Source organism: Berghia stephanieae, chromosome 6, assembly GCF_034508935.2.
Source record: "Berghia stephanieae isolate SIO BIC M18660-M18661 chromosome 6, UCSD_Bste_1.3, whole genome shotgun sequence".
Classification (NCBI taxonomy): domain Eukaryota; kingdom Metazoa; phylum Mollusca; class Gastropoda; order Nudibranchia; family Aeolidiidae; genus Berghia; species Berghia stephanieae.
The window spans coordinates 31,028,289-31,055,788 of NC_088365.1; the positions used below are offsets into that span (position 1 = coordinate 31,028,289).

The following is a 27,500-nucleotide window of genomic DNA, read 5'->3' on the forward strand; positions in this document are numbered from 1 at the left end:
TAAGACAACGGGACAGTATTATAATATAAATGAAACTGACTCATCACCAATCCACTCCCCATTTCCGAACCGTTTTTGGCAATTTCACCACCAAGATCGTGTCTAGAGTAACGTATATTTAGAGTAACGCCGATGGGATGTCCCAAGGGAATCGGCCGTTTGGTAGTTGTCGAGTCCAATCGAGGTCATGATCTGACGATGAGATAGTAAATACAGTCAAAAACAGTTAACACACCGTCAAACCACCTATGAATTACAATTTCAGGGAGATTTTTAAAGAAACAATTGGAGGAACGAGGGCCCTTTTACAACGATCGATATGGTAGCATGGGTTCGGTTATAGAAGACAGCTTGGGTCACAAAGACATCTTCCAATACTGGACAGAACGATCTTGTTACTTCCCATTAAAAGTTTGAAAATTACTTTTGCCTCTATCACTCTATCCAGTGTAGTAAATTGCTGGCGCATTAAGAATTATTGGCAGAAACAAAGTGTGATGACTCTTATCAATGCATTAACACCACTACCACCACGACTAACAACAATAAAATTAGAAAAAAAGGGGGAAAGAACATAAAGAAATTTTGAAAAAATAATAATAAAGGTTTGGTGTAGTCTATTCAGAAAACTACTATAATCTGATTTTTTTAAACAAAGGTTAAATCGGTGCCAATGCCATACATAATGACTTGACTCCGTCAGATGCATGTTTTGACGAGCAACGTGCAAAACAGAGATATAATTGGATTGGAAGGATTTCGAAATCGAAGTTATGTGACTGTCTGGCCGAATATCAATCAATCTGTAAACAAATCGATTTCATATGGATTCATCTTTGAGTTAAATGGAAAATGAAATATGCCTACTTAATGCATACTCGCTTTTAATGCGAGATGCAGCGTGCTTTTGGCAAACATCTGCTACAACGTGCGACGGCATTGTATAATTAGCCAAGATCATAGAGGAAAATTGAGTTTACAGCACGTTGGATTTAATGGATCCGTCCCATGCATTAGAAACTGCAAAATGTTGCATGTTATGATAAATTAATAATAGCGTCCAGGGATCGCAAACAACGGACATTCGGCAACCCACTCAAAAAAAACAAAAACAACAGCATAACACGAGCTGAACCCCAATAAACATGTAAATAAACAAACATACAAACAAATGAATAAATAAATTATTAAAATGATATTTTCTATCAATTTCAGCTTGTTATTTGCGTCTCATCATCCCCCAGCAGGCCGTACTTTATACAAGTGTCATTTATCATCATCATCATTATAATAATAATAATAATAATAATAATAATAATAATAATAATAATAATAATAATAATAATTATTATTATTATTATTATTATTAATAATATCATCATCATAATCATCATTATTATTAATAGTAATATGGAACCATAATTCGTCTGGTAAAAGCCGTTTTTGAGGAGCCCCCAAATATACGAACATACTCATCGATTCAAACTAGAGCACAGTGGTTGATGAGACAACTCTGGAACCAGAGTTTTGTGAAATTAAGCAATCATAATATGTTCTTGGCCGATCTCAATCCGCTTCAATAGAAATTTTCAGGATGCACTTTCAAAAACGGAGAATAGAACGTAAAATGAGTTTAAGAAAGAAAAAGAAAGAGGGGGGGGGGGGGGGGGTAAATATATTGTCACTAACTTACATACTGACGACGTTCGCAAAACTTTAAGGTCTTATCAGCACCAGGACAAAGGAACATAATGAATCTCAAAAGAGTGCAGATCGATAATTCGTTCTTAGTAAGATTTATACGGAAGAGAAAGAGAGAAAGAGAAAGAGAAAGAGAAAGAGAGAGAGAGAGAGAGAGAGAGAGAGAGAGAGAGAGAGAGAGAGAGAGAGAGAGAGAGAGAGAGAGAGAGAGAGAGAGAGAGAGAGAGAGAGATCGATCCTCTTGGGAAATAAATCATTTGCCGGCGTCTTGCACATTGACCGACGTATCCCTGCATTGTGTCATCCGTCATCGCAATAAGAAGCGATGACGATGAATCCTAAGGACCGTAATCTCCCCGACTCCAAATTGCATTAAGACAAACCACCTACTTCTCCGGGAACGACATAATCTAAAATGAAGAAACAGTCATCACCGGTTCTTATGCTTGGCTCTATCATAGCTGTAGTTGTTGACGTAGACGAGGAGAGGCGAGGTAGACTACAACAAAGTGAGTGAGTCCCGTAATAATAAATGAATTCTTAGCCAACATGGCAGGCACGTTCGTCTCGTACAAATTAAATGACACCTCATTAGGGACCGGACAGTGGTCAAAATACCGGACCCAGACAGTTAAGCAAAGGCACGAACAATTAGGATGGTATGAAAGACGATGGGACGGAGTAATAGAACATGAAAATAAAAGTAAGGATGAGTATTTGTGTGGAGAGCATATCTTCATTCAAATCTTCATTCATCAACAAGCACACGAGAGATCAAGTCAGGAAATCAGATTGGAAAATATCAATCACCCGCAAATTATTTCCATTCCCGGATCACAGACACCACTGTGGGTTTTTGATAGCATGAGATTACATTACAGACCGAATTCTTCGTAATAAGAAACAGAATGGAAAAACGTGACCGATAAGAATAAAACAAGGGTAGGTTGAAAAGTTTTGCAATTTCCGTAATAACTCCCTCAATTTTATGAATAATTCCAGGGGTGAGAATGACTGGTCACTAAAAAGGAGGAAATGTTTCAGCGCTTAGATCAAGAACCATCCATGCAAAAATAACCTATAAATTTAAATTTCATTAAAAGTTATTGTGATGCAATCCAACATGTGTCTCCCAGCAATTTCTGACATCACTCGGAGGAATTTCAAAAACTGAAAGTGTAATTATATCATGGTGGTTGTAGTAATGGTAGTGGTAGGGATAATGATGTGGTGGTGGTTGTAGTAGTTGTGGTAAGGATGATGATGTGATGATGGTTGTAGACACATACATCTCCCGTATTCACAGATTCACTAATGCCCACATCCCATTGTTTCAAGTTGACCAGAGACGTCAACTTAAAATTTGGCTCACGTAAATTTCAGAAACAATTCTGAACAATTTCAATGCTTAAACAGGAATTTCTGCAAACAAAATATAATCTATTGAGATCTATAATCATCCTAATACCCCTTGTTTCAAATCAAGTAAAGTTCCAAAACCAATTTATGAGGTATAAAATATTAAAATGAATGTTAGGTGTGGTGGTAATAATGATTTGATGGCGGCTGTTGGAGTGGTGGCAGTAATGATAATGTATGTGGTTGTGGTGGTTGCAGAAGTGGTCGTGGTGATATTGTTGTGTTGAAGGAGGTTGTAGTAGTGGTGGTAAGGATGTGGTAGTGATTGTTGTTTTAATGGTGATAGTGTTGTGATGATGTCGTAGTGGTGGTGGCGATGATGTCGTAGTGGTGGTGGCAATGATGATGATGATGTGGTGGAGGTGGTTGTAGTAATGGTGGTGCTTCATGAAATGATGGTGTGGCGATGGTGGTGGTTGTAGTAGTAGTGGCAGTGATGATTATTATTATTATTATGATGATGATGATGATTGTGATGATGATAGTGAAGGTGGTGGTGGTGGTGATGATGATAAGGTGTGTAGTTGAAGGTGAAAAGAGAGAATGATGGCTGATGTGAAAAGGATATGATCCACTTTATAGATTTAGGTTTGTCTGACAGAAGGAAAGATAGTGTGTGTTTGTTTTGTTTTTTGTTTTTGTTGCTTTAGGTCTCTTCCAACACAATTGAGGTTATATGAGAGACCGCTGAAACAAAACAAAAAACAAGCAATCTAACAAAAATAGTACAAATGTAAATCAAAATCATAACCTAAAGATATCATAAGCTAAATTATAAATACCCAAGAACAAACAGGCAGAAGATTTACAGGAAAAAAAATATCCCCTGTCAAAAATACAATCACAAACCAAAGAAGCAGGATAGGCTAGTAAAGAGAAGAAGAAACGACATCACTATCGGATCGTACACCCATGCGAACATCATAGGTATATGATTCAAGGGTGATGCTCCCATCCAACCACCCGCAGTGTGTGTTTGTGTGTGTGTGTTTTTGTTTGTTGTTTTTAAGGGTTTACGACGATGGCAACACATCAAGGTCATATCAGCGCCAGTAAAAAGGAAGAAAATGGGATAGTAAAAAGTTCTAGAATTATAATTAAAGCACCCAAGAAAAAGTAAGACACAGGGGAACGGAACAAATAGGGATCAGATGTAGATTCCAAGAGCATACCACCAATGTACTTAGTTTGAGATAACCTATAAGTCTCATCCGGACACAAGCACAAAATCCAACAAAGAGGAATACACTCAAATGCTTACATTATACATTCAAAATAACAAATATAATAATACATAACAGAGAGATGATTTACAAGGAAAAAAATATCATCTCCCAAAACAATAACTGTGCATTTGACTGTTTCCTTTCCAGTTAGGACTCTGGCCAGGGCCGGGAAAAAAACAAGTAATCTCATTCCAAGACAAAGACAGAAAGCTTGTTGGAAAACTGATATAAGGGGATAGAAGACATAGTATGCACCCCCTTGCCCACTATGGGAGGTCAGGAACCCCACCCAGGTGTGTGTGAGTGTATTTGTGTGTGTGTGTGTGTGTGTGTGTGTGAGTGAGAGAGAGACAGAGAGAGTGAGAGAGAGAGAGAGAGAGAGAGAGAGAGAGAGAGAGAGAGAGAGAGAGAGAGAGAGACTGCTCAAAGTTTTGTTTTTGTTTTTAAGGGTTTTACGGCGCTTGCAACACATTAGGCTTTTAACTAAATCGGGCCGAACGAGACGCCGCACGCCGAACCCCAACGGATATAGCCTTCTCACGTGACCATGAACGAGATCTGGATAGTGAAGACTCTCAAGCGGTATGCAGCATCGGATCTAAGGTCACGTGATAGAGGATAGCTTGTGTTGCTGTTGGCTTGTGTTAGGGGAGGGGCAAGGGGTCAGTGTCATTCAATAGTATATAATTGTGCATGTGGTGCTCTTTACAGATCAAAAAATTATAAATTGATTACGGGGGAAGGTCGGGGGAGGGGGGGGGGGGGGGGTTGACCCTCAAACGATCGAGGTGTTGGGCTTCGGGTAGACCATGATACGAAATCAAAGAGAAAAGGCTGCTGGTACTTGGATTGTGGAAATGGTTGGGGGGTGGGGGGTAGTGACAATCAGCATGGGATATATGTATATATTAACATTAATAATATAGGCAATAGATGACCAGGGATGTGAATTGTTTGTGTATTGTTTGTATATGTTTGTGTGTGTGTGTGTGTGTGTGTGTGTGCGTGTGTGTGAAAGGGATTACACAAAAACACCTTCCTCTGTAGCTTCCAAATGATTACGCAACTATTACATACAAGACCTTGCAGTCGAGTCGGCAGGGCTTTTGGGTTACACAACCACTATTTACCCATCGGTCAGCGGTACTCTTTGATGTATACAACACTCAACGCCTTTACGCAAAGCCGCCTGCCCATAAATCAAGAGATGGTCTCCTAACTGTTCACAAGCGAACTGTCAAACGAGCAATCGATGATTGGATAAGAATCTCAAGATCTCATATAATAAGGTAAGTTTTGGAGAGGTGATATCCCCCCACCCGTCATCGGACAGAACTTTCATTGCGTTATATCATATAAGCTCCACCTCCTCTTTCTATTCCGGAGTGACGAGATTAGACGAGAGACGCGAGAAAAAATTGAACACGTGATCGTTAAAGTCGATCGGTCGGTGAGCTTCATGCTCTAACTATAACTCCGTATTAAGGTCATATCAGCGCCAGTAAAAAGGAAGAAAATGGGATAGTAAAAAGTTCTAGAATTACAATTAAAGCACAAAAGAAAAGGTAAGACAAAGGGGAATTGGTTGAAATAGGGAACAGATGTAGATTCCAAAAGCACACCGTCAAAGTACTTAGTTTGAGATCACCTAAAAGTCTCATCCAGACACAAGCACAGGTCCCAACTAAGAGGAATACACTCAAATGTTTACCAATCATATAATAAACTAAACATAAAACAATGCATAACAGAGAGATGATTTACAAGGAAAAAAATATCATCTCCCAAAACTATAACTAGACATTCGACTGTTTCCCTCCCAGCCAAGGAACCCCGGCAAGGGTCAGGACAAAACTAAGTAATCTCATTCCAAGACAATGACAGGAAACAATTGGAAAATGGGTATGGGGGATAGAAGACACAGCATGTACCTCCCTGCCCATTATGGTAGGTCAGGATCCCCACCCAGGACTGCTCAAAGTGAATATAGTGATAGGTACAGAGAGATTAAAGTGAAAAACTAACCGAGATTAAAAGTACTGAGTCAACTTTATTGTTAGGTGTGTATGTGCTTTATTTGTTAATCGTAAATATTAAGTTAACGTATGATTCATGTTGGCAATTGCCAGGAAATTAACATTTTAATTGAATCCTCTGCGCGCGCGCGTGTGTGTGTGTGTGTGTGTGTGTGTGTATGTGTGTGGGTGTGTGTATGTGGGTGTGTGTGTGTCTGTGTATCATTGTTAACTACATGAAGATGAAAATTGAAAACTTATTGAGGCTAAAGAACTGGGTGCACTTTACTGATTTGTGAGAGAGAGGGAGAGAGAGAGAGAGAGAGAGAAGAGAGAGAGGAGAGAGAGAGAGAGAGAGAGAGAGAAAGAGAGAGAGAGAAAGAGAGAGAGAGAGAAAGAGAGAGAGAGAGAGAGAGAGAGAGAGAGAGAGAGAGAGAGAGAGAGAGAGAGAGATCTCAAAGTGTAGTGATGAGTACAGAAAAATTAAAGTGAAAAATTAACGAGACTTAAGAACTGAGTGAATTTTATTGATTTTTGTGTGCATGTGTATACATATATGTTTGTAGGTCATTTCAGCGGCACTTAAAATATATATGGGGCTGTAAAAAATATAGATTTAAGTAAGATCAAAAGCACCGAAGAAAAAGTGAATGGTTCAAATAAGGCTCACAAACGGACGCCAAGATCAAACTATCAATGTAGTTAGTTTGAGGTCACCTAAAAGTCTCACCAAGACACAAGCACAGAATCCTTATGAGAGAAATACAAAATATAGAACAACAAATCTAACGTCACACAAAAGAGAGATGATATACGAGGACAAACATATCATCCCCCAAAAACGACTATACATTTAATTGTTTCCCTCCGTGCCAATGAATCCGGCCAGGAAAATGATCAAGTCAAGGCAAAGGCAGAAAGCAACTCTGATCCATGCAAGTCAAAAGATTCCACCAGGAAGATGATGTGATAGTGGTGCTTGCACTAGAGGTGGTACTGATTACAATGAGGGCAGTGATGATGTGGTTGTGGAGATGGTGTTACTGATGATGAATGATGATGTGATAGTTGCTGTTGTAGTGGTGGTAGTTGTGGTAGAGATGGTGATGATGTCATGATGGTTCATGGGTGAGAATGACTGGTCACAAAAATGGAGTTCAAGACTTATCTATGCGATGATAACGTATAAATTTGAATTTCATAAACAATTTACTGAGATGCAATCAAAAATGTGTGTCGCAATAATTTCTGACACCACTTGGAGGAATTTCAAAAGCTGAGAGTGTAATTACAACATATTGTAGTAGTAGTAGTAAGAAAAGATGGCAGTAGGGATGATGATGTGATGGTGGTTGTAGTAGGGTCGTGATAGGGATGATGATATGGTGGTTGTAGCTGTAGAGGTGTTGGGAATGATGGTGTGGAGGTGGTTGTAACAGTTGTGGTAGGGATGATGTGGGGTGGTTGTAGTAGTTATAGTTGGGATGATGTGATGGTGGAGGATGTATTTGTATTGGTAGTAGGAATGATGATGTGGTGGTGGTTGTTGTAGTAGTGGTGGTAGGGATGATGATGTGATGGTAGTTGTAGTAGTTGTGGTTGTAGCTGTAGTGGTGGTGGTGGTGGTAGGGATGATGATGTGGTGGTGGTGGTTGTAGGTAGTAGTAGTGGTGGTGGGGATGATGATGTGGTGGTGGTGGTGGTGGTAGGGATGACGATGTGGTGGTGGTTGTAGTAGTAATGGTGATAGGAATGATGATGTCATGGTTGTTGTAGTACAGGTGGTGGTTGTAAAAGTAGTGGTGATAGGGATGTTGATGTAGTGGCTGTGGTGAGCCTTTTTAAAAGGCGGAATCGTGATGGTGATGGGCGGAGATAAACCACCATTTAGGCGGAAATCCGCCTTCAGGCGGAAGATTCTCAGCCCTGTAATTCGTTGAACAATACATCAACGGAAAGCTTGAAATCTTAACTACAGATTGCTTACTTTATTTTTCGACACAGTCACCGCCACAACCAACACAGAGCTGCCACCGCCGCACCATTTGACGCATCCCGTCTGCAAAAATCTGACGTCCTTTTTCTCCACACCAAGATCGGACAGCAGCCTCCTCGCGTCTTTGTCGCTTTCAACGTGGTTTCCTTTGAGATATTCCTTCAACCTTCAATTTAGGGGAAAAGAAGTCTAAGGGGCTAGGTCGGGACTGCAGGGTGGATGTAGGGAGACATCCACTTGATTTATGGATTTCAATGGATGAAGATCAGCCTTCTACATTCAGAAATTCAATAACAGCACGCTGATTGAATCGAATTTTCATGTTTTGATTTTGTTTTGACCGAGATTGTTGACCAAGTAATAATAGGACGAGAGTGATTACGTCACGCAGAGACGGCATAAACCTTAGAAATTTTGACACATCAACGCCAATTGGTTAGAGGGTATGTGCACCACATAGTATAGCAATGACTATGAAAAATGTTTTTTTCTCTTTTTGAGGAAAATTTTTGTCTAAAATCAAAGCCCTGTCTCCACTGAGTAAAAATGTTTTTGAATTTTGAAAATCCATTCATAAATAAACAAGTTATGCAGTTTCAAAGGTGTAATTTATTTGGATGACACGCAAAGAGAAAAAAAACGCGAAAATATGGGACGCTTTTTCGGCATTTTTTTTTCGACCTTTGGTTGTATCTTGCGTAATAAGTGAATTAAAAGATTGAAACTTGAAGAGCAAATTCGGATGGTGTTTTGTAAAATACGGGAAAAGTACTCGTCATATTCGTATGAAATTTTACAACCAAAAAGAAGAAATGTTCATGTATTACCTTGTCAGCGACAAAACCTCCACGCCCGGTAGTTTTAGAAATATTTTACTCCAAAGAGTAAAAATCTATTTTTAACGGTCTTTTTAACGGTAAATCGCACGAGTTTTGTCGCTTGACATAATCTAAAATGATCTTTTTTCTGTGTGCCAACTTTCAGTCATATTCATCGATAAACAGCGTCGTAATTAATTTTTTTTTAATAGCATATACGAAACAGCTTCGTCCCATATTTGGACGCGAATTCGGGCACTTCGTAAGCGAAAAAGAGGCCCAAAGATTTGTGCGGGATAGTCATTGCTACATAGTAATGTTCTAAGTTAAATATCTTTGAAATTATATGGAAAAAATGCAAAACTTTCCAGCCCACTCTCGCATGAGGTTCGAAAACTCGATAAGGTCATTAGGATTGCAAGAACTTCGATGTTCTAATTAAATAACCTAAATGTCACCCAATTCAAAGTATCTAAGAAAGAGAGGGAGAAAGAAAGAAATAATATACCCCCCCCCCCCCCCCTATCCACACACGCATAAAAATAAAAAGAATTTTAAAGTATCACGTGGACATAGATAAATACGAGGTGTGCATTATGTCTTCATTAAAGCACATTTAAATGTACATTCTGGGTTGTTGTTTTTTTTGTTTTGTTTTTAAGGACTTTACGGCGCTTGCAACACATTTAGGTTATATCAGCGCCAGTAAAAAGGAAGAAAATGGGATAGTAAAAAGTTCTAGAATTACAAATAAAGCACCCAAGAAAAAGTAAGACATAGGGGAACTGGGAACAAATAGGGATCAGATGTAGATTCCAAGAGCACACTATCAAAGAACTTAGTTTGAGACCACCTAGAAGTCTCATCCGGACACAAGCACAAAATCCAACAAAGAGGAATACACTCAAATGCTTACATTATAAATTCAAAATAACAAATATAATAATACATAACAGAGAGATGATTTACAAGGACAAAAATTTCATCTCCCAAAACAATAACTATGCATTTGACTGTTTCCCTCCCAGCTAGGACTCCGGCCAGGGCCAGGACCAGGACAAAACCAAGTAATCTCATTCCAAGACAAAGACAGAAAGCATGTTGGAAACAGATATAAGGGGATAGAAGACACAGTATGTGCCCCTGCCCACTATGGGAGGTCAGGAACCCCACCCAGAGCGCCAGTAAAAAGGAAGAAAATGGGATAGTAAAAAAGTTCTAGAATTAAAGCACGTAAGAAAAGGTAAGACAAAGGGGAATTAGTTCAAATAGGAAACCGATGTAGATTCCAAGAGCACACTATCAAAGTACTTAGTTTGGGATCACCAAAAAGTCTCATCCAGACACGAGCACAGTTCCCAACTAAGAGGAATTTACTCAAATGTTTACAAATCATATAATATAATATGTAAACTAAATACAACACAATGCATAACAGAGAGATGATTTATAAGGAAAAATATATCATCTCCCAAAACTATAACTATACATTCGTCTGTTTCCCTCCCAGCCAAGGGTCAGGACAAACTAAGTAATCTCATTCCAAGACAACGACAGGAAACAATTGGAAAACGGGTAAGGGGGGATAGAAGACACAGCATGTACCTCCCTGCCCACTATGGGAGGTCAGGATCCCCACCCAGAAATGTACATTCTTTTCAATCAATAACCACATATGCTTCAGTAAATGCCTTACGTGTAATTTCGCTGGTTTTCTAACCTTAATTTGATGAGCTTCATTCATCAGTTTGTTAGGACTGTATAATTTTTAGACGAATACCCCCCCCCCCCCCCCCCCCCAACCTTAACAACAACAAAAACTAATATCCTTTTCAATTTGGAAGAAGAAATATATATGCCCGAGTAATTATTGAATTCATTTGATAACTTCCAAATGTTAATAATTCATCTATTTGTAACACAAAGGGTGGGGACGAACTTTGTAAAACAAAAAACAAAGAAATAAAAATCAGCAAGGTGTATGCGGCCCGTTAATTTTGTCCAAATACGATGTTGCGATTATGTTATTAGAGAAAAATCAAATGGCAAAGATGAAAAAATGTAAATGAATTAATTGTTTTAAAAATCAGTTATAATAATAGAGAGGTAAAAATAAGGTTACTACACACTAAATTATTTAATTGTCCTTCATCATTGGAAAAGTGTCAGAATTGAGACCTAGGTTGGATTTGCACCTGAAAAAGTCACGGTTGAGGCAGATGTAGATGTGATGGCCCTTGCAATCACAGGGTGGAAAAGAAAACAAATCCAGTAAACGTAATAGAAGTCAAACTGTCCCTCCCACCAAAATAATAAATAAACAAATAAATATTTTCTTTTAAATAATGGTAATAAAAACCAAAACAAATCCGCAAAATACCCATCCCTGTGTAGCAGATCTAGCACAACCTAGCTCCATAAAACGGATTCTTGAATTTCTAAAATTATTTGAATTGAAATTCGCTTTCACAAACAACCTAACATGAATTGCCTATAGTATTTTTTACATTAAAAAAATTATTTAATAGTTGAAAAATATTTTTCAAACAATATTTCCCTTCCATACGTGTCTAGCCATCTGACATTCGAACGTCACGACGTGTTTCTTCATTTGTAACCCAATTCGGAATTGGGGTACGAGATAAAGTTATTGAAATCAGCTGATGTTATCTCTAAGCACAGAAGAAATATAGAAAAGCATTGGATTCAGTCAGACCCCAAGTGCACATAAAGGCTCGTAGCACATTGGACGGAAACACTAGAATTACTTTAAGGCGACTGATCGTTCAACTTAAAAAACAGCAGACTAAATTTATTTTAAATCCTTATTCCTTTTAACATTAGATACGTGTTTAACGTCAAATTGCATCTTACGTTCGTAACCAAGAGAGTAATAACAATCTGAAATATGCTTTTATGGTCATTTTCTTTATTCCGGATGAAATCAGATACACATTATGGTGTCAAGTTAGACTAAGACCCAAAAACGCCTGAAATTGGGTAATTGCTGAGAAAGATAATAAAAGGCTTGCCTATCACGCCCACCAAAAACTGACATTTAAGCAGCTAGGTAGTAAATTCGTAGGAAAGACGTGTATTCGCAAGAACTAGCAAACTAAACAGAAGATGTCCGAAGTTGACTAAACCAATCGATCTTAGAATTGATGAGATCGACCACCTACACAAATGATTAATCATTGATTGGTAAACACACACACACACACACACACACACACACTACGCACGCGCACACAACGTACAGACTGACGACGACGACTACTACTACTACTACTACCTAAAATCGGCACGATAAGACGTATCTCATTCACTTCAAGTCACGCGTACTCAGGAAGATCCAATCGTTCAACACCTTATTGTCATTAATTATATCCCCCGCCTCACCTGGTGTCATCTCTCCTTTGACTATTCTTGTTCTTGTTCATATTAACATTACTGTGGGTATTACTATTTCTTCCACCGACGGCCGTAACCGCAATATGCTTCCTGTTGTCCTTTTTGCCTGTCCTACAACCACCGGTCTTATTGCCAGCTGACCTATTGGTGCTGGTGGTAGTGGAGGCGGCGGTGGATCGACTGCTGCATGTACTGGTGGTGGAGGATCTCCGTCTGCGCCGTACCCAAGAGGACAGTTTCTTAATCATCATCTTCAAAGCCACAATGATCATCAACGCGTCCCACTGCCCTTCTGCAGGATTGTAGGTGCAATGAGAACGAGATGAACTCGGCAAAGCATCACATAACGAACAAATGCATCCAGGTTAAAAGCAAGACAATGGTCAATACATCCAGATTATGTAAGAAAGTTGAAATGCATCCGCCACGAATGAATGAATTGGAGAGGCCACAGAGGGCACTTCTTGAGCACTGTTGCTCTATTCCTCAAATCTACACATCCGAATATCACACCTAATATGTTAATAATACCAAAAATTAATAATAATCATAATATTCCAAAGTCCTTTAACAAGTGAATGAAATGTTGACAAAAACAAACAAATCCATCATCATTTGGATGCATTTTACAAGTCCAACCATCGAGATAAACGATCTTTAACAATAACGAGGGAGTTTAATACAGATCAAAGCAACCAAAGATCCAAATCTTAGCCGAAAGATAACATAATCAAAACAATGATATAACTTTTGACACATCACTACACTATCCCGGAAATACTAAAAAACAAAACCCAAAAAATGACTCACAGCACGCGTCGTTTCCTAAAATCTCCAATAAACAAGGGTTGAAAAGCCAGATATAGCAGATAGCACAAATGTAATAAACAACACTGGGCTAAAAAGAGGTTGTTACATAAAACCACAGTAGGTCGATCCTCAATTCCCAAATCGCTACTTAACTCCTAAATAGGTAAAGCATCAGCAGTCCCCATTTGAAGAAAAGTGGGTAGAATCCCGCGAAATAAAGCAAAGAAAGCAAGAGGCGCCGAGAAACTACCAGGACAAGAGTGGATATCTCCTCGGGACAAAACAGTGAAGTGGGTGAGATTAAAGTATCGAAGGGCAGAATGGGTGGATGGATTGCTTGTGGAAATGGGAGGGGTGGGGGCGAAGGCGAGTGAGAGAATAAGAGCAGAAATAAGAGAGAGAAGAGCGAGGGAGTTGGGGGGGGGGGGGGGGGCGCTGATAAATTGTGTGTCTACAAACGGGACTGACTGGTACCGGCATGGTGCGCGAGGGGTGCAAGTGAGTGACCGCATGAGACGAGAGAAAGGGATTAGGGTGCTCACACTGAAAGCAGACAGCTGCCAATCCGAGTGCGGATGCTATCGTTAACGAGGTGAAATCAGTGGGATAATAAATGGTGAAGTGCAAAGTTCCATGATAACCTTCCACTCACCGCTCGCCACCCACATACACCCAATCAAATCGAATATGAACATAATTAATTTCTACTACTACTACTACGACGACAACGACTACTACTAAAAACAACAACCTCAAAACAAAGACCTTTTGAAGAATATTTTACAGGTCATGAAAAAATTCAAACAAGTTTTGAAATTGTTATCGTTACTGTGAAAGCCGGGTGTATTTTTTACCGTTGCATTTTAGAATCTATTTTAATTTCGTTGTCAAAATATCACTACGCAAATACTTTTGCAACAATATACAGAAAGGCGCTTCCTTTTATTCTGATGACCACAAATTATAAAAGTCTAACAAGAAAACAAATGAATGGGAACGATACTCGACAGTGTATACAAGGGATACTCAAGCATTGTGTGTTCGAATGTGTCTTCTTTACCAGAAATAGTAATGGGAACATCGCTATTAATAATAATAGTAACAACAACAACAACAAAATCGTTGATGAGGGGATGAAGAGAAAGAAGAAGAAGAAGAAGAAGAAGAAGAAGAAGAAGAAGAAGAAGAAGAAGAAGAAGAAGAAGAAGAAGAAGAAGAAGAAGAAGAAGAAGAAGAAGAAGAAGAAGAAGAAGAAGGAGGAGGAGGAGGAGGAGGAGGAGGAGGACGAATGAGTGAATGTAGTAGAATCCATACTTCATCTCTTTCACAACACTTTTGCTTTCATTTTCTTTATTCTCTCATAATATTATAATAACTACTTCACAACACGGCTCATAATATCAAATCGATTCTAGGTCGAAATCCTTATTATGGTAAATGGGATACGGCGGTGTCAAGTCAACCTGGTAATGTAACGGATTCAAGGTAGACATAAACATAGATTCGGATAATTATACGTCTCTACATTTAATTGTTAACGTTTTATTTTAATTTCAATTTATTTCTATATATATATTACTAAACTAAATATCACAGGCGTATTTACGAGGACGTGACAAGCATAAAATTAAATATATCAACATGTTGCAATCCCGTTGAAGAAATTTACAGACGGGGTTAATTTTAAGACTTACAACAAAACGGCGCTTACACCAAAACTGGATTGCCCAGTGACTGAGTAACAAACAAGACAAGAGGATATAATAACAACTTGAATATATCCTCAAATGCGGCTAAAGCAGGAGTTATCGCCGTCTGCATGCACATTTCTCATATAGAGATAAACTCAAGATCAGAAACAGGTCCAGCAAATTCTACCAGTGTGCCTTGTTCGAATGACTACATAATAACGTCTCCCAAAAAAAAAAAAAAAAAAAAAAAGGGTACGGAATGCCACTGAAATAAGTTATTAAAACGACTCGCAGAGTGACGAAACCACAAGTTAAAAAAAAATATTTGTTGACTCCAACATGACCAGAAAAAAAAACGATGATAAATACAATGGATCACAGCCAAATCGCCTCGTTCTAGGATGACGACAGAAGGGATGAAAGGGAAGGTAAAAAAAAATATACTATCATTATCATCAACGATCACTCTTAATAATCAGGACGAGAAGAGAGAGCCGACAGAACGTGTGACTATCACACATATGTAGAAGTTTTTAGATCATTAAAGAGAAGGCACACGACCCTCGCTCAAATGCCGCGAACGAGATGATGTAGATCCCATGTGCTTGATTATTATCATGGCAAAATAATAAATAAAGGCGAAACAAGCTTTGACACAATTAACAAAATATTGCCACCCTTCCCCAAAATGGTTGTAAAAGGAAATAAATGATCAGAATTAAAGTAGTAGTAGTCGTAGTAGTAGTAGTAGTAGTAGTAGTAGTAGTAGTAGTAGTAGTAGTAGTAGTAGTAGTAGTAGTAGTAGTAGTAGTAGTACCCTTAAAATACATTCGTTTAATCGGTCTCAATTGAAGAAAAACGCTGTTAGAAACGAAACTTCCATATAAAAAAATGCAACAACATTCCTGCACCTGTTTCCCTTGGTCTTGCCTACTCAAATAAACTATCGCCTCTGCAAAATGATCAAATTCAAATTTACGAAACGAAAGGACGGGACTGACGATTTTAACGTCCCTCGACTCACACTCGCAGTTATGAAATCCGGGGAAATCAGAAGGGTCTTGAAGTCGGGAGTGCGTGACCGTCTTATCAAGTTTTATTATTTATAGAGTAAATAATTTATAAAGGAGAGGAACGAGGTAAACGTGGTGTAGAGGCAGAATAAAAACAAAAACGTCCTCAAGATCGAAGAACAACTGGCGCAATGTTGTAGAACAGTTCAAGAATTTTATTTTCATTTTTGACGAACCAACAAACCGCCTCTTGGGTATTTTTATACATAAAATAATGTTATCTACTTATGTCTTCGCATAATATTATATCATTGCGGTATGCTTGGTTATAGGGTTGTAAGGCAAATGTGACAATTTTTCAAGACATGTAAATAAGAATAGGATGGGAAATTTCTTTGGATATTTTGAACCTAGACAGTAAAAAGATATTGTCAGATATATAGTCATGTCTAGATTGAGGCCATTAAAAGTTCTAACTAGACACAGGCGAAAGATTATCACCAGGAGATAATTAAACCTATGTATATGGAAAGGTCAAAAGAAAAAGAAAAAACAAACAAGCGGGGTGAAGCAGAGACCAATGGTGGGGTGCAAATGTTCTCTCACCATTACAAGTTCTGCAAACTGCCCTGTTGAGAGGATCTGCCATAGAAAGACTGGATGCCACTCCGCTTTCTATAAAATACGTCTATGATGTTTATCGATTGACTGTCAGCGTTACCATTATGTAACCAATGACCATTAATTAAGCGATGTATTGTGGTGTTGATGGCTATGCGGAAGTTCCTATATAACATATAACAAAGTCAAGCGACAATCCGTATAGCTATCGACTGAATGGACAACAGTTATCGTACATAAAATATGCCTGGGATATTATGTCTTAGAGGTAAAGTATTTAAAACAAGTCCCGACTTAGGTATAAATGATTACCTGCATATAGACAGCAATGGATATCGTTAATATTAATACTGTTAATTCCCAACACACAAAAAAGGTGCTTAAAAGGCGACTTGCACTGCATAGAATGAATGAAACAAAAAGAGAAGCGCATTGCGTTATTCATTGTGACGTGGAAACGGCGAAACGGTTGTATACAATATAATCATTTTTAAATTACAACGAAAGGACAATTCGACAAACTGACATTTTCATCATCTGTCATCAACCACTTAACGATAAACAAAAATATTCATATAACATACCTTCAACGGGCAGCTATTTTATGGTTAACAAAGAAGATCTACCCAATACAAAATGTCATCATAAATATACTATCTTCAACCAATCCATCCCCGGCGACAACAATTTGCAATTGAGGGTTTCCATGTTAGAATAAACCAGAGTCAACCAGCGTAAGAGAAGACCAGAAAATGTGTGAGATAAAATGAAAACCTTTTGGGGGTGAACAAACAGAAGATGAGCAGTCGTTACAAACACTATCTAAAGGGGGGGGGGGGGGGGGGGGGGGAAATCAGCACCCCCCCCCCCCCCCCCCCCTAATACTAAGTCCTGAATTACAAGTTCCGCTTGATATTATATTCGATCCAGCGACTGAAAGAAGAGAATATAAATGGGAAGGTTGAGCAAAAGCTCCATTTGATTACAAAGTGATTGAGATGCGATACCGATCTGATGGAGTAAGATACCCTTTCATTTACCAAAATAACCCAACAGGAATAACTGCTCCCAATAATAACTGGGAATTTATAGATCATTTATGACAAACATCACGACTAGAACTAAACTGAAAAAAAAAACCCCAACCAAAAACGGGTTATAACCGGGTTGCCCATGATCCAAATGAAAGGAAAAAAGGGTTTAACAACCATCTAACTACTGCTTTGAAAAACGATTTAGCTCTCGCATTTAAATACTTGATCTGATCTAATTCTTTAATTTAAAATATGACATTAAGTAAACAGATAAAACCAATCAGACTAATTAGTAGAAAGAAGATCCAAAGAAAAGAAAAACATAACAATGAAATAAAATATAATAAAAACACGAATAAATAAGGCAAAAATGCAAATCACTGCCTATCAATACCATTAATTTGTCTTTACAAAAGAAAAAAAATGCAAAATAAATAAACCCACAAACCAACCCTCATCCAGCTGTCATTTGTATCAATATTAAAATCTGAATATAATTCCTAATTCATCACTAACCCAAACCTACTGCAGGCAACCAACAAAATACCATAATTTCAGAATTATTGATCAGAGGATCTGTATATAAACCAAAAATGCACAAATTCTACTCTATGTCAATTACACATTGACCAGTTCAATTTGACATTCTATTTCTGAGTAAAATAATACTGACAGCAACAGGCCTCTTAGTAACATTCAATTTAAGATTTTAATTTTGTAAAATCCGAACAAAAACACCCAAAAAATATGATTAAAGTGATAACACCAGTATAAGTGCTACATGTGCCAATCACGCTGTACTTTCAAGGAATAGAAATGTTTTGGTTCAATTGCTAGGGCCCTTAATAGTGCTTAAAGGCACTCTAGGATCAGTTTAGCTCCTGCAGTCAACACAGAAGATGATAGGATTATCAATAACATATTGGTCTACACTTACAACTATCCATGAAAAATCCTGACAAAGGGACTAGAAAAGAAAACAAAATGTACTAATCAATGAAGTCTTGGTTCACTATGAACTGATTAATAATTACGAACCCGGTAATACCAATTACCCTTTATTTTAAATGTCTTTGTGAATATGAACTATTCTTATTTTTGGTTAATTACGTTCTTTTAAAAAAATATTATGTTCATGAAATTACAATGTTATATCTGCTCTGCAGTCTTGCTAAGAATGGTCATCTCATTTGCAATGTGAGAAAAAGTTAGAGGTCTTTAAATAAACCACTGACTGACAATAAGGATGTGCATATATGCAAAGCATTCATCCTACAGCATCTAAAAGAGAGAATGTGAGTGACAGACTACTCTGCCAGAATAGTTTATAAATAAGTTGTGATTTGTTTTAAAAGCGCATCTATAACTTATAAGCTTGAAAACATGCAATTTCATGTTTCAGCTCCTTAGAGAAAAAAGAAACTACAAAACAATCCAGACCAACCCCCCCCCCCCTATTCTGACCAACAACTCATAAAGTGGTCTTGTGCAATTTTGACATTTGGTGCCAGTCTAAGCTGACGTGGTTAGACCAGCTTGTAAATGAGCGCTACAAAAATTGAATAAATTTTTTGACAAACTATAGACATGATTTTTTAAATAAATGATTGCAGTTTAAGAGAGGAAAGCGATAATTGACAATGTGATTAAAATGGCAAGTGTTATTATCAAGGTGCCTTGATGTGGAAGTAGAAGAAATGCTAAATAAGCGAGTCATTCATATAAGTAAAGATGACTATTTTTCATATTTATTAGGTTCACCAATTTGTGTAGGTACATCATCACCACTGGTAACCAGTTACCCAAACAATGTGAAGCAACACGTACATTTCTCTATAAGTACTTCCGGACGTTTCGCATTTTAGTTTGTCATGAAATTTAAATTGGTTATTACAACATGCTTAGACAGTGCCAGACATAGCAAGAAAGAAAAATATATGAAATAAAAAAGCCCACCATCCCAAAATATCAGTTTTTCTTGGCTGGGTAGTTGGTAGGCAGCGTGGTGACAATTTTGATAAATCTTTTTCCATTGCATAGTTCATTGTGATATTGTACAATTTAGGAAAATGGAAATTTGCCTAGATAAATGTATCACTCTAAATCTGAATATAAGACATTTTACATATACAAAAATATAGGTAAAACAAGAGCATTAGAAAACAGACAAATTTAAGAGACTTTTGTTGGAAAAAAAGCAAATCAAAAAATTTCATGAGTGCATCAATTTAGACCCAATTCTGTGTAAACCTGAAGTTCAAATGGAGTGAAAATTGTGAAAGAAGAACAGTGGCAGAGGCTAAATCCATAACTCATATTTAATAAAGAAAAAATTAAAATAAAAATGAAATGAAAGGACGAAGGATGGTTTGGGCATTTGAACTGTATGGAAGATAAACATATGGCTAAAGTACAAGTATTTGGAATGTAAACAAAACAGTTAAACAGTGTGCAACTTTGAAAAAATCTGGATTGAGCCAATTTCTGATGAAGGAACTATATTGTATCCTAAAAGCAAACGGTAAAAAGATAAATTAAGAAAAATAAAAAGGTATTTGATGAATTTCTGTTCCAATGTATTCATCTGAGATCTACCAATCCAAAAACTGAATACTGAAAGCAAGATTGCAATCCAAGCAATTGAAATGAAAAACATGCTTATTTGGGCGGGAAAATGAAAAGAAAAGTTGGGGTTCAGTTAAGAGAACTCGGTATATTATTCTGAATTTTTCAGTTTATTTCTATCCTTCAAAACTTAAATAAAGCTCATTCATTTATCCCTTTAACCGTCAAAAAAAGGCAGTGGAGTCCGAGCAAATTTAAACTCACAGATTTTTGCAGAACTTTATCATCACTGCTTTGCTGCAAAAGTGATAAATATTAAAATGCTAGACTCCACTGTTTGCAACAATTTATCCTACAGCTATAAGTATGATACCACATTAAATAATCTTCACAAGACCTTTAAAAACAGGTAGAAAAGTGGCCTTTCGGAGACATGTTTCTACTGTGTCAAAAGGAAAATATCAACTGCTTGCTTCAATTTGGATAGAATACAAGTCAATCGCAAAGTACTTTTTGCCAGACCTACGAGACCCAACTATCCAATCATTACTGGATGGGCACGGGGTTAAAAAATTATCTTCACAGCAAACAGGAGGCTTGCCAACTTTTCAGAGACAAAATTTAAGAAAACTTTTTGGCAAATCTGGGATTTAAATGAAGATCAGAAAGAATGATGGTGTTGGTGATAATGACGACAATGATGCTATTGATGACGATGATCATCACGATGTATTTGGTGATGAAGGTTTTTCTTAAAAAAAAATAAAATGCTATCAAACTCGAAATAAAGCTGGTACTTATTAGTGAAACCGGGAAAGAGAATACAAACCAGGCAGGTTTAATTCACTAAACCCCCCCCCCCCCTCCTCCACCCACCAAAAACCAACAGCATTATCAGTTTTAGATTTAGCTGGCTGTTTCTGTTCTCATCATCCATTCCTTGTTTATACATGTTTTGAGGTCAGTTCTGAAATTAAGCTACTCTGACATTCTTAAAAATGGATGACGTCACATGACATATTTCTATATTTTGACTTCTGTTCAATAAAAACTTTGATAACTGCTGATTACCATCCTTCCTTTCTAGAAAATTTACAAAAATTAATTAGAGATGGCAACCTGACAGACCCAGGTTATATCTTTATTTACAAACTTTAATTTGCTTTAATTGAAAAGGATGTTTTTAGCTTTACATATCTGATCAAGGTGGGCAAGGTTATATAGTGAAACAAGACATGAAAATGATACGTCAAAGTTGCTAAAGATTTTCTGGATAAATACAAGCCATACAATAATAATAATGCTTTCATCACATGAGCCTTAAAAAGTAAAGTTCCAAACAGATTATTACTAAATACATCAAAAGTTGAATTATCCATCCATATTTTAAATTAAAAGTAAAAGTGGAAACACTAGACGATTAGTAATTATACCCGCCCTGATCTTTTCAACAGGAGGTAAACCAATAAGATTACAGTGTGCGTTCTAAAAAGGTCATGGTAATGGTAGTAACATACTAATTTGTACAATTTTTATTAAATTTATCCAAGCTCGTTTTCTGTGAAAATAACTGAATTTACACATTTCCTACTTGAAAATTTCTAAATCAGTAACCAACACAAAATTCATCAGAAATAAATGGTAAAATGCCAGTAATACAAGACTCAACCATGAAAAAAAAATAACATACTAACTTTTATTTAGAGACCGACTTAGCTATCATAGGCGTGGAACTGAGCAGAAGCGTCTATAACTTCAAGGAAAGTTTAAAGTTTAAGAGAATTTTTTTTCTCTCCTTAAAATTGCGCTAACTTGGGGAAAAAAATATTATTTCCTCTAACAAACTGCGAGAAAATTGCTGGGAAAATAAATCCGTAATATTTCTTCCATCTTCATAAGCGAAGTGGCAATTCGGACCCGAGTCTGAATTGCTTCCCGTGGCAATTCGGACTCCTGACACAATGCGCCTGCGCAATCACAGGAAGTGTCGGAAGTGGAAGCTGGCTCGAAAGTGAAGCGTGGTAAGGTGGGTGGAAGCTGCTCGTTCTCAGTTGTCAGTCCGTAGGAGGGCGAGTGAGCGAGCAAGTCACGGTTTAGAACTCCCGAAGATGACTAGATATACCTTCAAAAGCGGTTATCTATTATTCCCCTTTGTCTTACTTTTTCTTGGGTACTTTTTAATTGTAATTCTAGAACTCCAATGTCTCCATTTTTCCTGGCGCTGATATGACCTAAATGTGTTGCAAGCGCCTTAAAAAACAAAACATAGATCTAAATATTCGTGGTCTTTGGGAGATTACAATTCTTAGTCGCTATTATTAACGTCAACAATCAATTTGCCCTCGCATAGAAAAAAGAGTGTCTTTATGTAATGATTGGAAGATTTATTTGATTTGCCATGAGCGTGTTGCAAAAGATACATGCGTGACATATCTACATTATATATTTTGCTATTTGCGGCCGCGAAAAGTGCAGAGAAAAGAGAATAATATGACTTTGGGCATTGAGCGTTTTATTTAAAAGGCAGTATAGGTCGGGCTTTGACAAAAGGCAGTATCTTATTTCTTTTTTAATTAAAAAAAATATGCTGTTTTATTTCTATATAAAAATAGATACTAATGATAAGTTCATCATTCGGGCGCATTGCATTGCAGTATTCCGAATCGAAGAGCTATGGAGTCATTCAGACTCGACCCTGGTTAGCCACGGAGTTCTATGTAGTTTAGACGAGTCCGAATTGCCACGGGAAGCAATTCAGACTCGGGTCCGAATTGCCACGGGAAGCAATTCAGACCCGGGTCCGAATTGCCACGGGAAGCAATTCAGACTCGGGTCCGAATAGCCTTTTCCCTTCATAAGAGCCAGTAATATAAGAAGGGTCATAGAATTTCTGTAACAATTACTTATGTATTTGGTTGCTTTGGGATCTATTTTGGGACTAAAGTGAGAATGATGAAAATTCCAAATAGGAAAAGTGAAAGTGAAAAAATAAATTTTGAAATTCATCCAGTATTTTCAAGTTCAAGTTGTGAATGTTCTTTGAAAACAGCAGAATTAAAACTTTTTAAAGGTAGGATTTGTTAAAAATTATGATCTAAGAACTTGCTAAGTCTAAAGTCTAAATTAGATTGACAGTAATCGATGGCTATTTTAGTTGAGTGATAAAAATAAATGGCACTAATCACTAAATCTAATTATTCTAGTGGCTAGTGGAATGCATGTTCTAAATAGTATCAGTGGTTAGGGAGGTGGAGAGAAGCGAACTTAGCATTACCACAGAGTGCACAGATGCTGGTTGGTTAGTCAATGCCCTGTCATTGTCATTGCATGGCCTGCCTCACTGCCTTAGCCTTAACAACAATAACAATCTCAAACAAACCTCAGACTCAACTAAACTCTCCTTTGAATTTACTTGACTTGTGCGCTCTCAAAAAATATCGAACTGATAAACACTCACTCCTTATCAATTCAAATCTTCACTTCATCAATTACCAATTGTATTTATTTGTTACCCCCGAAGCATTTTTTAATTTTTATTTTGGATCAAAAAATGGAATTCCTCAAAAAATATCTTTAAAATATTTAAAATTTAAAAATAAAAAACGAACGTAAAATTTTCAGATCACAAGTGAGAACGAAGAAATAACTTGATTCAGATCAGTGAGGCTGAGTGAATCACTGACACTGTTCAGTCAATCTCGAAATGGTCCAAGATATGTAAACATTTTATCATTGAACAATGCATTGACCTCATACAAGTATGAACCTAACAACGTGAAATCAAGTCAATGCCAGACCTGCAACTGTAATCAATCATTGATGATTGGTAATGAACAAAAGGAAAACAATGTCTAGAGTGCACTTACAGTTTCTTCTTTTGGTCCTGCTTGATCCGTGGTTTTGCCTTCGAGCGTTTTTTCCGGGCCAAGACTGAAACAAATAAAGTTGTATTACATTAGTGAAACCTCAAAAATGCCTGTGGCCCTAATGAGATTGTATTTAAATAACATAAAAGTCATACCGTTCCTTGGAAGTTTCGAGCTCATCTTGTATTTTCCCTTCGTTTAATCACTACAACGCATGCGTACTGTTGCTTAGTTGCATTATGGGAAAGAACTTGTTGAACGGAATTTTGAAGGGAAATAATTCTCAATAACTTTGAATGTTGACAATTTAGCTATTGTCTCCCTTTCATGCATTTTTTTTCACGAGAGAAAATTTTTAATAATACCTTGTAAATCATTACTTTTAAACTCTTCTCTCCCTCCTTCTCCCCTTTCTCCTCCCTCCACCCTCCTCATCACTCTCCTTCTGCTCCCCAATTTCTTCCCTCTCCTCAAGCTCCGTTTGAGTAAGATATATATCCATATTTTATAAACCGCTTCTGCGGTTTAATAATTCAGTATTCCCCTTTTGGTCATATTAAACTTAAATAAACTGAATTATCATTTCCAAGTCATAAATTGCAGTTTATGTGCTATCAGATCACGTGCTATAGCTATGCCCTTTATGTATTTACACTTTTATTCGTCACTGCTTATTACAGCTATTAACCTTTTACACCTTGGCAAATGAGTTGAATGGATACATGTTTTTTTGTTCATTAATCACAAGCAAGACGCACGAAACGGATGTTGTTTTGTCACCTAGTTGGTCACTGACCACGCTCAATGTTGGTGAACACGACACTGGATATGATATAGGTAACGTTGACACTATAAAGATAATCTGCATTATAATTTCATCAAAAGACTGCCGAGTCCCAGATAGTAAAGTGTGTCCACGATAACAATAGGGAACAAAAGTGTGGTGTAAAAACTGGTTCCAATTTCATTGAAAGTGTAAAACCACTCTTCCTGCGGACTGGATACATACCTTGTGTGAATGACCCTCTGGTTTCAGAGTGATGCCATCTATTTTCTGGTCTAAATATATGCTGGTTGTCAATAAAAATAATTTATCCTCCCTCTTTTACGCCCCGTATTCCTTAGAATTTGCCGATACATCCTGCTACCAGAATAAATATGCCACCTTATGACTCAATATGCAATCTATTCTGTCGAAAGACAGGTTGCATTCAAACTTCCAATGATTTTGGAACCGGAAAAATAGAATGTGTGACGTCACTACTTTTCTTCCCTATTATGAATAGAAGGAACGAAGTTGGCACTGCTCAGATTTTGTTGTTATTATTAGACAGCCTGTTAGTGATTACTTCTCACTAACTTGTATCAATCAGACTGTAAACGTTAAATGTTAAACGCAGTTTTGTGTATTGGTATGTTTAATTTGGCTGGTGGATGTTATGAGTATTTTACTTAAACGGATGCATCAATAGATAGTATGCGCTTGGTTAAGAAGCTCACAACATTGCCATCCGGATTTATAACGGACCAACACACAAAACTCTATGTGTAACCATGAACTTTTATAGTCTGGTTAGTACAGTTTAATTAGAATTACTCATAAACATGGATGGAAAATAAAACAAACAAAACAATTATAAGGACCTGAGTGACGTCAACTTCATTCTATCTATACAAAATACTGTTTTCGAGTGCTGCAAAACACTTAGGTGTCCATTGAGACAGCTCTTTATCAATAGACAATCTATCAATCATTCGAGCATTGAATTTTGATTTAGAATAACTGACAATTTTGATGAAACAGTTCTTTAGAGTCTTGTAAACTGTCATATTATCATCTCTGATCCTGTTATTTCATCCTCGCTGGTATTCCTGACGTCAAATAAAAGATATAACAGCGAGTACAGAATAATGCTGCCATACTTGGAAATACCCAATCTTTTGACAGTAGTGGGTCAAGATAGCTCATTTGTTAGAGCACTAACATCAACACAAAAAGAACGGGATCGGTGCCGGGTGAAATCGAGATTTTTTCTGATCTTCCCTGTCCACCCAGAAGGGATTGACTATCTGGGTCGGTTAGATCTGTCGGAAAGTACTTGGCAATAGACAAGTGTCCTATCCAAAAGGGAAGCAAAAGGGAAGTTTAGCGATATAAAAAACCGGGATAAAATCCGAATTTAAAGGACTTCAGCAATGTTTATTCTGAGCATAAGGTGTCGTTTGTTTCGAGGCTATTACTGATCAATTGATACCCTACCTATGAAATTAGAGTGAAATCGAAGTTTGCGTTAAAAGAGGCGTGTTTAATCTGTAACATTAAAGATAATGACAGCAAAACAGGAATGGTAAGATAAATAATGTTAAACGGACAGATTAGGGAGCGGACACTGATGTAAGATAAAGATCTGAAAAAATGCTTGTTAAACAGTGTCAGACAAAGCAAAATAAATAAATAAATACCCGATGTCCCAAAAGTTGAAATGGTTGTGTCCTCGCATTAACCAGTTAACTGCGTACCCTGGAAAGACACAAATTTTAAAATTTGGTCAGAAAACTCGTCATTCATATATCGATTGATTTAAATGACCATCAACTTGCCAAAAACTCTAAAAACCTGGGTCCTCGCGAGGCAATTATAAAACCCAATGCTCTCTATCGAATCCTCGGGGGAATTGTATAGTAACGTCTACCTCGAAAAAAATAAAAAAAGATCCGAGATTACAGGCGTCAGCCACAGTACAAACTAGGCTACCAAGTGAGCAATAAGGGTTAAGTTTCATTCTCTAGGGGAAAAAAATGCGACCCAGACAGCGAGGATCCGGGTATCCACTTGGCCGTCTCGCCTCCTTACCCGTGGTTCTCTGCTTTGACGCGGTGGGGCAGCTGCTTTTAATGCCAAGTTATAGTTGTAAGCCGAAGCAACCCGAACGATCGACTTACCGATCACGTGGTTAATTTTTTCTCGCGTCCTCTCGTCTAATCTCGTCACTCCGGAATAGAAAGAGGAGGCGGAGCTTATATGATATAACGCAATGAAAGTTCTGTTCGATGACGGGTGGGGGGATATCACCTCTCCAAAACTTACCTTATTATATGAGATCTTGAGATTCTTATCCAATCATCGATTGCTCTGCCCTAACCAACAAAAGGACAGTATCTCTCAAAAAATCATAAAATCACTTTTTTTACTAAATCGAATCTCTGGGACATAGGAAAGCTTACAAAGTTGTCAGAATGATCATAACTCAAATATTTTTGAAATTAGAGGCAATTAAAAATTTGCTTGAAACAGTATCCTATTTCAACCC

General features: G+C 37.4%; 1 protein-coding gene across 3 annotated transcripts in view; it reads right to left on the bottom strand.

Moving 5' to 3' along the window:
* The window catches only part of LOC144974847 (SRSF protein kinase 3-like), a 61,111-nt gene extending 36,693 nt beyond the window's left edge, over window positions 1-24,418 (bottom strand). For 2 of the 3 annotated variants that reach the window (XM_078918202.1, XM_078918201.1), the window contains exon 1: window positions 12,578-13,692. In XM_078918202.1, coding sequence (XP_078774328.1) covers window positions 12,578-12,861 — 284 coding nt within the window. In that variant the 5' untranslated portion in view covers window positions 12,862-13,692. Of the gene's footprint in view, window positions 1-12,577; window positions 13,693-24,189; window positions 24,254-24,344 lie in introns of those variants that run through there. The other variant, XM_078918203.1, reaches the window with a different exon arrangement.
* Window positions 24,419-27,500: the final 3,082 nt, after the last annotated feature.